The 11632-nt window shown below is 37.8% G+C and overlaps 5 protein-coding genes across 6 annotated transcripts; 3 read left to right on the top strand and 2 right to left on the bottom strand.

The window, feature by feature from the left end:
• The first annotated feature begins 107 nt into the window (after positions 1 to 107).
• On the top strand, positions 108 to 2156 carry LOC135163877 (lipoyl synthase, mitochondrial). Its single transcript, XM_064123763.1, has 6 exons — positions 108 to 440; positions 575 to 889; positions 966 to 1122; positions 1230 to 1287; positions 1366 to 1521; positions 1634 to 2156. The coding sequence occupies exons 1-6, from the start codon at positions 378 to 380 to the stop codon at positions 2001 to 2003; spliced, it is 1119 nt and encodes a 372-aa protein (XP_063979833.1). The 5' UTR covers positions 108 to 377; the 3' UTR covers positions 2004 to 2156.
• Positions 2157 to 2284: 128 nt separating this feature from the next.
• Prosalpha6 (Proteasome alpha6 subunit) lies at positions 2285 to 3973 on the bottom strand. Its single transcript, XM_064123781.1, has 4 exons — positions 3813 to 3973; positions 3013 to 3423; positions 2652 to 2861; positions 2285 to 2573 (listed from the first exon to the last, which is right to left on the bottom strand). The coding sequence occupies exons 1-4, from the start codon at positions 3813 to 3815 to the stop codon at positions 2358 to 2360; spliced, it is 840 nt and encodes a 279-aa protein (XP_063979851.1). The 5' UTR covers positions 3816 to 3973; the 3' UTR covers positions 2285 to 2357.
• Positions 3974 to 3996: 23 nt separating this feature from the next.
• On the top strand, positions 3997 to 5165 carry LOC135163906 (uncharacterized). The gene is made up of 2 exons (XM_064123808.1): positions 3997 to 4251; positions 4457 to 5165. The coding sequence occupies exons 1-2, from the start codon at positions 4249 to 4251 to the stop codon at positions 4958 to 4960; spliced, it is 507 nt and encodes a 168-aa protein (XP_063979878.1). The 5' UTR covers positions 3997 to 4248; the 3' UTR covers positions 4961 to 5165.
• LOC135163888 (exosome complex component RRP43-like) lies at positions 4999 to 6705 on the bottom strand. The gene is made up of 7 exons (XM_064123782.1): positions 6547 to 6705; positions 6439 to 6475; positions 6187 to 6324; positions 5810 to 6104; positions 5616 to 5736; positions 5425 to 5528; positions 4999 to 5341 (listed from the first exon to the last, which is right to left on the bottom strand). Exons 1-7 carry the CDS (start codon positions 6561 to 6563, stop codon positions 5235 to 5237), a joined length of 819 nt encoding a protein of 272 aa, XP_063979852.1. The 5' UTR covers positions 6564 to 6705; the 3' UTR covers positions 4999 to 5234.
• A 79-nt stretch (positions 6706 to 6784) lies between these two features.
• Positions 6785 to 11605, top strand: LOC135163840 (dynein regulatory complex protein 11). Of its 2 annotated transcripts, XR_010299195.1 has the most exons (10): positions 6785 to 7690; positions 7981 to 8437; positions 8515 to 8830; positions 9001 to 9285; positions 9367 to 9611; positions 9890 to 10177; positions 10391 to 10483; positions 10571 to 10688; positions 10753 to 11372; positions 11463 to 11605. XR_010299195.1 is itself a non-coding variant. In XM_064123692.1 (9 exons), exons 1-9 carry the CDS (start codon positions 7155 to 7157, stop codon positions 10860 to 10862), a joined length of 2448 nt encoding a protein of 815 aa, XP_063979762.1. In that variant the 5' UTR covers positions 6785 to 7154; the 3' UTR covers positions 10863 to 11605. The 2 variants fall into 2 exon arrangements, 1 of the variants encoding a protein (XP_063979762.1); XM_064123692.1 differs by having other exon boundaries at positions 10753 to 11605.
• The last annotated feature ends 27 nt before the right edge of the window (positions 11606 to 11632 follow it).

The following is an 11632-nucleotide window of genomic DNA, read 5'->3' as shown; positions in this document are numbered from 1 at the left end:
TGATCTTTGTGAAGGCAGATAAACTCTCTCCCTTCCCCCCTCTTTATGTTAACCATGCGGATGAGTTTGTCCTTCTATATAATTTTACCTATGGTCGATCGTGAACAATATCAGCTGATCAGCATGATGGACGGCGTCCCCTTACTTCAACCCTCTTTTCCTTGGTTAACAATTCAAGAATTTCGTAATATTTTGAATAGTATGACGAAAGTCGGGCACAGGATAGGGAGGCATGTGCTCTAAATGAGATATAAGAGAATAATAAGTTTGAAAAATAGTCGCAACTTAGGGAACAAGTGAAATCAAGTTTTAGTAGTGTTTTGTGGGTGTAAAAGGAATTGTACAATTTTCAAAGAGTTTCAGAAATATTATCCAAAATGTTTCGATCTTTATCCGCTAAAAATCTAAGTACTAGTGGCAGTTTTAGGGCGACCTATTCGGTAAGTCGCAGTTTCTACAATACTGTAACGAAGATATTTCAATACATGAAAATTTTATACCTTGCCTGCAATTCATGAATAAAAATCCTACTAAGGGTTACTAATTGAGAATAATTGTCGACATAAATTTCAAGGTGAAACAATACTCAAAAACAACAGACGACATATCTTTTTTGGACAAGTTAACCAATGGGCCACAGTTGGAGGATTTTCTGTCAGGGAGAGCCTCCAAATACGAAGGCAAACTGAAGCTTGAAAAGGGGGATAATACGAGGTTACGATTACCACCATGGCTGAAGACAGAGATCCCCATCGGGGAAAATTACTCGAGGATAAAATCACAATTAAGAGAATTAAAATTGGCTACGGTGTGTGAAGAGGCGAGATGTCCTAACATTGGGGAGTGCTGGGGAGGTGGGACTCACGGAACTGCCACAGCAACCATTATGGTAATGCATTTACAGAATTAATGAACTAATATCATTCCGGTGGAATTATTTCTGACCTTGGCGTTATTCGTTGCAGCTGATGGGAGACACCTGTACTAGGGGCTGTAGATTCTGCTCTATCAAGACATCTCGGGCCCCACCACCTCTAAATCCTGAGGAACCTGAACATACAGCGACTGCTGTGGCTGCCTGGGGGCTGGACTACGTGGTTTTGACATCAGTCGATCGAGATGGTAATTAAATGCTTCTATCGTCGATTAGAAATCAATAGATCATCATGGCAGAAGTGAAAAGTATGTTCAGATTATTGTGTATGAAATGAAACATTGGTAATTCGTAGATTTACCTGATGGAGGAGCACATCATATTGCGGAGACCATAAGAGAGCTGAAGAAAAGGTGAAACACCCTGAAAACTCTATTATTACGTAACTTGAAAGGCATTTTTCTACTGTTGTAATTTTTTCTTAATCCCAGGAGCAGCATTCTAGTTGAAGCTCTTGTGCCAGACTTTGGTGGTAAAGAGGATTGCATAAAAACAATTGTTGAATCAAAGCTAGATGTTTTTGCTCACAACATCGAGACAGTGGAGCGGCTTACACCTTTCGTCAGAGATAGACGAGCACGCTATAGGTGATTATAGTTATGAAAAAATGTCGAGTCTTTTGGATGAAAATCTCCGGAATTTTTACAAGAAATAATTATTAACAATATAATGAAAAAAAATTGTACTCATAATTTTTAGACAGTCGTTAAAAGTGCTGGAAGGTGCGAAAAAGTTGAATGCAGAGTTAATCACAAAATCCTCGATAATGCTTGGGCTCGGAGAGACTGACGAAGAGGTGGAGACGACGATGAGGGAATTGAGAGAGGCTGGGGTCGATGCTCTGACGCTTGGTCAGTACATGCAACCCACAAAAAGACATCTCAAAGTCATAGAGTATGTGACACCAGAAAAATTCAAGGCCTGGGAAGAATACGGTGGTAAACTTGGATTTTTGTACACTGCAAGTGGACCCCTCGTACGGTCCTCCTACAAAGCCGGTGAATTCTTCCTCACCAATATTCTCAAGGAGAGGAGGAGTAAAAAGACCGATGAGAATCCCCAGAGCTGAATAGTTACAATTGCCAGTTAATAAAGTACAAAATTAATTTAAAAACGTTGCAAAGTTGTTCAAAAATATGTCTCATGAATTATTGTTGATTTTTGTTAGACAAGTCGGAATTAGCTATACCAGAATAAATTTAGCAGGTGATTTGATAAAGTATTTTTATTTATATGAATTATTTAATATTGGGGAAAAGGTTACGCTTTTTTTCCTACAAGAAATCTTTTCATAAGCCTGAAAAGATGAGAAAAAAAAAAATTTTTCTTCAAAGACGAAGGAAGACGGAATTACGGTCGAAAAAAAAACTTTATTAAACCTGAAAAATTTGAGTAATAGTATGGATCAATGAGAATAAACATTTTACTCAGTGTCCATGGCAACTGATACTCGTGGAGCAGCAGGTCCATCATCAGCTGGTGGATCCTGAGGTGGTTGATCGTCCTGCTGGACGTCCTGTCCAACAGCAGGTCTAGCTCTCTTCTCGCCCCCCTCAATGGCGGTTAAATATACAGCAGTTTCTGTCTCGCCGAGAATCTCAAATTCCTGATCTTTACCGACGATTCCAATTGACACATTCTGAAAATGAAAGAAAACTCCATGTAAATACACACAGGATTCTTAAGAGCCTGACAAGTTCCACAGAAGAGTATTTACTTTGACAGAGAGATCGAGTTCGTTGGGGAGAGTATCCCTAAGTGCCCTTAGGCCATGTTTCACGAGTTCCTCTACAGAACTCCGAGAGAACTCATTCAAATGCTTCTCCAGATAGGTCCTCGCTCCCTGAGATCTTGCTCCAATAGCCATCGCTTTGCAGTCAAAGTAATTCGCCGAGGGACAGGTTTGGTAGATGTGAGGTCCTTGATCCTAAAAAAAAATAAAGCAGTTTTCGACCTTCATTGATGAACTCTTCTCGATTGCATTTCTAAATTGATGATAAATGAGTTATTACGGAGAAACTAAAAAAAAATAATAAAAATAGATAGAAATAATGACAGATAATGAGCTATTTCCTTACGTCAAAGCCAGCAACGAGCAATCCTACGCCATAAGGACGTCTATCGTATCTCTGAGTACATGTCTGCATCTTATTTCCCAAAGTGGCAATGAGCCGACTGACTGGAAGGACATCATCATGAGAGTACTTGTAATTCAAGCACTCTGCCCTCATATACCTGCTGAGCATTCTGGCATCAGCAGTAAGTCCAGCAATACTGATGCCCATGTGTTTATCGATGGGAATGATTTTCTTCTGGTATGCAGACAACTCTGATGACGCTCTCTTGAGAGCAATCAGAACTGCGTGGGTCTTGTTCTTCAGGCCAACGGTTGCTGAGCCAAGTTTTACCGCCTCCATGGCGTACTCCACCTGATGGAGGCGACCCTGAGGACTCCATACTGTCACATCGCTGTCGTATTGATTGCGGAACTAGAATATAGGGGAAAAGTAATTTGACTTTAAAGAAACAGGAGGAAGCAATGATATAATGATTGTTGTAATCTTGTAATTTCTGTAGTTCTTAAAAAATTCCGCCCATTTTCCTTAACGCCAAAATGTACACTCGATATCGGAAACGTAACCTCAATTTCTCGTCATTACAAGTGTATAAAAGAGATGATAAACCACTCAGAATGTGAAAAATGATTTCAGAATATGAATTTATAAGTTTATAGTACGAAATAATAATTGGTTCTCAATAATTTGATCTATTTAGAAGGAAAAATATCAGTTAACTATCGTAATGACAAAGCAACAATCACAGATAATTTGAGTAATCGTATATCTCATCAGTAAAATGCAATTTCAATAATCCTCACCATTTTGACAATCTAATTGTATCAACTCTTATCGAAAAATAATTTCTAAATATTATTTGTTTGAATAATTACTGATGAACAGCAAAATGATAAACCGATAAACCAACTGTCATGCAAGGGGCAGTCGACGCGTTTGCAATTTATTTTTGTGAACCAATTTATGTTGGCTAGGTTAGTCGCTTCATGAAGACTCGTCCTTAGATTCGTATCGTAGAAAAAGAAAAGATGAGTAATTTCATGGAACAAGGAGAAATTGTCTTGTTTGTTTGGAAAATTAATGTTGCCGGTACACAAATAATTAACGAATATATCGATCAAACAAATTATTCTACTGGAAAGGGCATTCAGGGATGTTCAGAAATAAATTGAATTGGCTGTCAGTAGTCATTTGTTGAGTGAACGAGGAAGATTCATATTAAGTAAGAGATTATTTAAAATGGTAAGAATTATTTTTCTTTTCTTGTGAATTAAAATTCATCTGAAGACGATTTATGTAACTAATTGTTGAATAAATATTGCTTTTATTTTCTGATGAAAAATCAAGGAGAATATAAAGAAAATCGAAAAATTAATATGAGAATTGAGAATTTGGAAAATTCGTGAAAAAAGAAAAAATGAATAGAAATCTTTATAATTATTCACAGGCTGGGCCCCTGAAGAAACAAATCGCGTCTCGCAAAAAGGCTCCTCAGAGAGTGGAACTAACAGAGGATCAGAAATCAGACATAAAAGAGGCTTTCGATCTCTTCGATCCAGACGGCACGGGAAAAATTCCAACGAAAGAATTGAAGGTTGTCCTTCGTGCCCTTGGCTTCGAGCCGAAAAAGGAGGAGCTGAAGAAGTTAGTGAGTGACGCCGATCCAGATGCCATTGGAAAGCTCTCCTTTGAAGAATTTCTCAACATAATGACCCTGAAAATGGGGGAGAAGGACACGAAGGAGGAAATTCTGCGAGCATTCAAGCTCTTTGATGACGATGATACTGGTAAAATAACATTCAAGAATCTGAGGAGAGTTGCCAAGGAGTTGGGGGAGAACTTGACTGATGAAGAACTGCAGGAGATGATTGACGAAGCAGATAGAGATGGAGACGGAGAGATATCGCAGGAGGAGTTTATGAGAATTATGCGAAAAACCTGCACCTTCTGATTCCACCTGAGATTATCTGATAATTTTCGCGATTGTGATTTTATAATTTTAGTCACTAAAAATCACCAGCCTGATTGAGAATTAATGATTCTGTCCAATGCAACTGAATGATTTTGTTTCGCGTTTTTGATTAATCAATATTTTTTTGTATTTATTCATATTAATTAATAAGCAATGAAAATATATTTTTTGGACGATATGAAAATAGTTTTCAATTAATTTATTCATTTAAAAATTACAAATAAAGTGATTAATTTTATTTACTTTTAATTTATCATTTTGACGATATCGCTTTTGTAATTAAACTGCTGATATTTTCCGATCGACTTCTGGCTCTTGTTATACTTTTTGAAAGGAGATCTGGACTAATGGGAACTCCACCTAAAAGTGACAATGTGAGAAATATTCTGAATGATCTGAAATCAAATTTTACCAAGTAATTCATTAATTTTTTGAGGGTTTACCAGATTTGTGAATGTAGCTGAACTCGTCCCTGTTCATGACTATTGTGAATCTGGCTAGAGCTTGAGTTTCTTCTTCATCAGTCGGATCAACAAGCAATAAATTCCTTCAACAAACAGCGAGCACATTGAAAATAATTTTGTTGGATTCTACAAACATTTTGCTGAACATTGGAAAATTACGAAATACATACTCGTCAAAAACTGCAAACGATATTGAGGTGAAAATCCCTTTCAAAGGTACAGGAGCTCTGTTACTGGGGTGGACTGTCGTCGATTGTGATTCAGAATTATGAAGAATTTCAGGTAACGTCACTAGAAAATAAAATTCACTTCTTTAATAATTGAAATGCTATACACACATTTCATAAGAAAAAAAAAAATTTACAAGTGGATAAAGCCGCCATAAGAGACCCCAAGCAGGCATCAATGATGGATCCATCAGAATCGATGCATTCAAGATCGCAGTACAATACCCAAGCCAGTTTATCCTTGCAAATACACAAATCTTTGAGATCAATAATATGGGAATTCCATAAGATATTGTCAATGATCTTGGTTGCAACTTGTGCTTGATCACTCGGAGGTCCAGGACGAAATTTTGATGAGCAGAGGGGAGATAATCCCACATTTGGGATCAAAAATCCACAGTCTGGAGCTTGTGCTGTTGGTGCAGCCAATTCCTTATCGAGGAGAAAAAAATTCAAGTGTTGTTCGATTTAAAAGATATTACATTTGAAACATAATTTTTTAGACATTACTCACAGCTTTGATTCCACATACAACTGTTGTATTTCCAATTTTAAATATTGCAGAGCTGTCTGCCTGACCAATCGATGAAACGTTTACACTCGCCGGTCGAAAGCTTAGGAATTCACGACCATCCGGCCGTATATTCTGAGACTGGAATTAAATAAATGATAATAAGAGAAAAAAAGCAAAAAATAAGCTAATTAAATTCGTAATTAAAGCCCGTAATGATTTCACTGAAATTATGTGAATAGAGAAATATCCTACCAAATGATCTCTGAGGTACTTGACGGGATAAATTGTCCTGAAACGTGTAATAAAATCATTAGGGTATTTGAACAATTATTCGAGAAAGTAATTAGAATTGTGACGTACTTGTAAACTGATGCCATGATAAATCCACGTAGATATAATGAACAATCTCTCTAATTCACAAATAATGAGCCATAAACATTGAACAGTTTGGTAGGTTATGTCTCCTTGTGTTTGTTCAGTGGTGACCCATGTGCTCCAAAGAGAAATTACCGGCGACAGCACTTTCCCGTTAGAATGGCCGATGATAATACTTCATTATTTCAGCTATGTATTGTTTTTAAAGGATTTTATTTTCCAATGCTTTTTTTTGCCTATTATTGAATTCAAAATTTTATCTATTATATGTGCTTATTAATCACAATAACTTGATTGATTAATAAAATATTTTAATAAACCATTATCTAAGAAAATGAATAATAATTGAACTGTGTATTCAATATTTCTGAATCAATCTCTCCTTGTTACGATTTCCACGGCAACAATAAATTGTTGCTATGGTTGTTAGGAATAGTAAATGGGGTAATTCAGAAGTGAAGTGAAGTGACTAACGAATGAGTATTAGGAAAAGTAATATATCGCTGATTAATATTTGCAAGTGCAGTTTTTATTTAGGGAAACCTTCTAATTTGGAGATATTTTGAAAAATCGAAAGGAAAATCCCCGAAATAATGTCAAACGTGACGTATGACGAGCTCTGGAGAGATGCACAGTGTTCTCTGGAGGAAATAATCCAAGTGGACTCGACTCTCCAGAACTCGAAGCCCCAAAAGGATCGAAGGAAGGTCCATCGAAACGTCTCTGAGCTCTACGTCCGCTACATTGTGACATGCAACAAATTGGAGCAATGTTATGATCAAATTATTCAGCCGCAGAAGCGCTCCCTAATTCGAAAATTGCTTGACTCAACTCTGGGCCGAATTCTCGAGCTGAAACACGAGCTCGTGGAAGTTGATCTATCGGAGTACAATTACTACGATGACATTCTCATGAAATATGGCATCCTACCGCAGGAAGCTGAGCTGAAGATACCGACTTACATCAGACGGGAGAGAGAGAACGAGATAAAAGAGCGACGGAGATTTATGAGTGACGTGCTGCGTACAGTAGGTGCACTTGATGAAATTATTCAACCAAAGACGTTGAGTGAATTCGAAGCAATACGGCTCATCCAGACACACGAACGGGCACGCCAAGGTCGTGTGAGGTAGAGACTAACATAAAACATTTCAGCTGATAAAAACCTAATGAATTTATAATTTACCTTTTTATCAATTTAAATTATTTCCCCTGGGTGAAGAAATGTATTGATAATTTACTTTTATTGCCCTCAACAGTGGAGAAATATTTTTTTTCTACTTCACATGTTGAGAAACACGTGCATAATAGATGATTTTTTTTCTTATTGTTATTAGATTTCCATTTTGTTATTGTATTTATTTAAAAAGTTGTAAAATGTATATTGAAGATATGTTCACGAATATGTTCATCACTTAGATTTCAATTCATGAAAGAAATTCGAGAGATGAAAGAGAGATCGACAATCAAACCGGACGTTGAACCCAGTGATCCGGTCAAGGAAATAACCGCAACAATGAGAATACAAAAGGTCTGGAGAGGTTATATAACGCGTCAGAGAATGAGAAAACGAAGGATCGAGGAGATGCTGTTGATAGGAATGGTACAACCAAGTCAACTGGTGTCGGAGAATTATCGTAAGGCCGAGAGAATTAAATTTCATCGATATGAAAAACAGCTGGATTATCAGATTATGTACGAGAAAATGTTGGTAGAGACTAAGGAGTTTGTTAAGAAGGAGAAGAGTGCGATAATGGAGGAAACAATGAGAATTGAATTGAGAAGTTGGATAAACGATTACTTTCAGCAAACTGGCAAAATACCTGAGCTACCGTCCGCAGAGAGCGGAGGCTCCAGAATCATTCTCAGTCGGCAGGTGAACAGTTTTATTCATTGATCCACACGATATCAATAATTTAATGATAATTAAACAAATGATAAATTAATAATTAGGGAACGGAGAGTTCGTTGAGTAAATCAAAGGAGTCCTCTTCATCGAAAGAATCAAAAAAATCTAAAAAGTCTAAAGGCAAAAAAGAGAGCGATACCGATAAGTCCGAGGAGGACGAATCAGATCCGGGAATAAAGCCAATACCCTCGAATTTTCTCCCCGAGCTGATCCAAGCCAATCTCGAGTACCAGGATATCTGGCAAGGCAAAGATGAGTCGGAAAACCCTTGGCGATTGCCCTACAGCGACATGGTCCTGTCCGAAAAGACTCAGGAGATTGAAGAGGAAGTGAGAATTGGAGTGGACAATATCATCAGAGGTAGGTGAACGCAGTAGTTTTACACGAGCTGGGAGAATTAACATTTCAATAAATTCTTCTTTCCTCTTTGTGTTTGGAAAATTTTAATAGCTTTCCATTTGTCTCTCTCATAAATAATCCTACCCAATAATCACTCATCAAATATTGGTTTTGTTTTATCAATGAATCAGATGATATAGAAGCGCTTCAAGCTGCTCTAGATCGTGACAAGGGTCATAAGGGCAAACGTCCCAAGAAAGCGCAAAAGCGTATGCGTAGGAGTGGTAAAAAGAGCAAGAGGAAAAAGGAAAAGGACTTGACTCCTGATCGTACAACCGAATCCCTCTTCGAGGAGTTACTCACCAACGGCATAATCAAACTCGTACCGGACATTTATCTCAATTCCTTCAAGGGTGAAAAATCTTACGCGAATTTTCATCTATGGGACAAGGGAAAGGATAATTTGCCGAGCATTGGTAGAGATTTTTCGTCATAGAATTGTTATTGAAAGTTATATGTTAATTGTCAATAATTGGGACCGTTAATCACCGTTTTAGGAGAAATAAGACAGCTGTTCTCTGAATACTGCATCCTTCCCCTTGCTACGGAAAACATACGGCTCCTATCTCCCCTAGTGCGCTCCGTCCTGATAGCCGGACCGAACGCCAGTGGTAAAAAAATGCTGGTTTATTCAGCCTGTACCGAACTTGGAGCAACTCTCTTTGATATAACACCAGCCAACATTGCTGGTAAATATCCAGGAAAATCGGGACTAATCATGTTGTTGCATTTAATCTCCAAGGTACCTCAACCCTATTGCATTTTATCTCACAATTACATTATAATATTATTATTGTTTTCCATGGATTGGAAATCTTAAGAAATGAGAGTATTTTTTACTCTCTATTGCCATGTGATTGGTCGTCAATTCAGATCTCAACTCGATAGAAGGAAAAAAAAAAACTCCTGTCAACATTGCGCAAAAAAATTTCACCAGTTCTTCCGCCTCATAACGGGCATAATACACCGATATTTCACTGATGCACAGTGGAGTGATAAAAACAATAATTTTTCATGCAGGTATCACGGCTCCTGCAGCCATCGGTGATATTCATGGATGGAGCTGAGAAGCCCTTCGTCAAGAAAGTGCCGAAAACCGACAAGACAGATCCCAAGAGACTGAAGAAAGATCTACCAAAGTTGGTGAAAAGTTTCACCAATGAGGATCGAGTTATTTTAATTGGTACGACAAGTTCACCCTGGGATGGAGATCAGAAGCTGCTTTATCAGACGTACGACAGAGTTATTTACATACCCCGACCCGATTACAGCACCATGTCAATGCTGTGGAAGGATTTGCTTTACAAAGTGAGATGTTATCGTTAAAAAAAATGTTCACATTTTCAATGCATATGCTAAACGAACGAATGATACTGAAAAAAAATTGACGTAATCGTGATTAGTAAAAACATTGTTGCGATGCCACGGTCATGCAATCACGTAGTTGGACACGAATGCCAGAGTCAAGACTAATGCAGCATTAATACTGATACACACGTGATATCGATATTTTATTCACAGTATGCCGGCATCAGCCGACAATTTGACACGTCAGCAATGGCCAAGATCTGCGATGGTTTCACACTTGGCCGGGTTATCCAATCTATAAATGAGGTGGATATTTTTTTCTACTCAACTGCAGTTTTATTTAATGGGAGCTGGAGACCAATGAAGGGATTCAATGGTCATTTATTTCCATAGGTCATGACTACTAAGAGAATGGTCCAGCTCAGGGTCCAGCCTTTAACGCATGCTGAACTAGTTAATGCACTGAGCGCCAGGGATCCCGTCTATAAGGAAGAGGAAGAAGCTTTTCTTGGTAACAAAGTGAATAAATGAGATAGGTCATTTTTCATAGACTTTTTGGTTGTTTTTTGTTTCAGCATGGTTCTCAAAAACCCCAACCTGCCGGAAGAAACAGAAAGCAATTGAATTGGAGCTCCAGAAGTTGGAGGAGGCCAATGAGAAGCAAAAGAAGAAGGGGAAAAAATAATTAATGGGGAAGAAGTTGTGATGGCATTTTAAGAGATGTTTTTATTTTAACTGAAAATTCCGAAAGTATTTTCGAATATCATCCTTCCAAAGCATTCAATGATATCTTTATTTGTTTTAGCCGTTATTTATCTTGGTGTATTTAATTTTCATTGTCAAACTTTGAAATTTTTCTTTTCAAATGTGATGTGTCACATTCATTCTAGTACACTTAAAACAATTTGTTCTCTCAACGATAATACTGATAATAAGTTTACAATATGCAGAAACAAAAGTATTTTCACTCTTATTTTTCAATTTGGGCCCGAGTCTTATCTGATTCAAACGTGCTTGAGGGAGTTTAAATTTGTGCCCCCATTATTTTCTTATGGTGCACCAATACCCCGACAGAACCCCCACTTTCTCAACAGCTAAACGAGTCTTAGACCCTGATCGTTTAATCGTTCGAGCACTCGATAAATAGACTCCAAAATAGAAAATTTTCTACTGTAACTTATCGCTGCGAGCAAAGGTAATTGAACTGAGAAGACAAGTTATAAAAAGAGAGGAGGGATTGTTTTGAAGGTCTTCATGTTAGGGTAACTCATGGTTTCAATCGTAGGCACTGCCAGCCATGAAAACTGGCTTCAGATATCCGGTACAAAGGGAATAACAGATGCCTTTGTGGAGGGAAATTTTCTGAGAAAAGCCTTGACTAGGGAGGCAGGGAGCGTAGGCCTACGGGCCCTAAACACACACACCAACCACTGATTTCCTTTCGCTTTTTACCAT

The sequence above is a fragment of the Diachasmimorpha longicaudata genome, chromosome 6 (assembly GCF_034640455.1).
Source record: "Diachasmimorpha longicaudata isolate KC_UGA_2023 chromosome 6, iyDiaLong2, whole genome shotgun sequence".
Lineage (NCBI taxonomy): Eukaryota > Metazoa > Arthropoda > Insecta > Hymenoptera > Braconidae > Diachasmimorpha > Diachasmimorpha longicaudata.
The sequence above is the reverse complement of the archived record's forward strand: the minus strand, read 5'-3'. Positions and strand labels throughout refer to the sequence as shown.

Bases quoted from the DNA above. Each gene is read 5' to 3' on its own strand.
- LOC135163877 (XM_064123763.1), top strand. From the start codon at position 378: ATGTTTCGATCTTTATCCGCTAAAAATCTAAGTACTAGTGGCAGTTTT. The intron at 441-574 runs GTAAGTCGCAGT...ATAAATTTCAAG, and splicing joins GTTTTAGGGCGACCTATTCG to GTGAAACAATACTCAAAAAC. The intron at 1,123-1,229 runs GTAATTAAATGC...GGTAATTCGTAG, and splicing joins GACATCAGTCGATCGAGATG to ATTTACCTGATGGAGGAGCA.
- Prosalpha6 (XM_064123781.1), bottom strand. The intron at 2,862-3,012 runs GTAAGGAAATAG...ATTTTTTTTTAG, and splicing joins TGCTCGTTGCTGGCTTTGAC to GATCAAGGACCTCACATCTA. The intron at 2,574-2,651 runs GTAAATACTCTT...TTTCATTTTCAG, and splicing joins AACTCGATCTCTCTGTCAAA to AATGTGTCAATTGGAATCGT.
- LOC135163888 (XM_064123782.1), bottom strand. The intron at 5,737-5,809 runs GTAAATTTTTTT...TTTATTTTCTAG, and splicing joins TATGGCGGCTTTATCCACTT to TGACGTTACCTGAAATTCTT. The intron at 5,529-5,615 runs GTATGTATTTCG...TGTTTGTTGAAG, and splicing joins TCGTTTGCAGTTTTTGACGA to GAATTTATTGCTTGTTGATC.
- LOC135163840 (XM_064123692.1), top strand. From the start codon at position 7,155: ATGTCAAACGTGACGTATGACGAGCTCTGGAGAGATGCACAGTGTTCT. The intron at 8,438-8,514 runs GTGAACAGTTTT...ATTAATAATTAG, and splicing joins GAATCATTCTCAGTCGGCAG to GGAACGGAGAGTTCGTTGAG. The intron at 9,286-9,366 runs GTAGAGATTTTT...TCACCGTTTTAG, and splicing joins GGATAATTTGCCGAGCATTG to GAGAAATAAGACAGCTGTTC.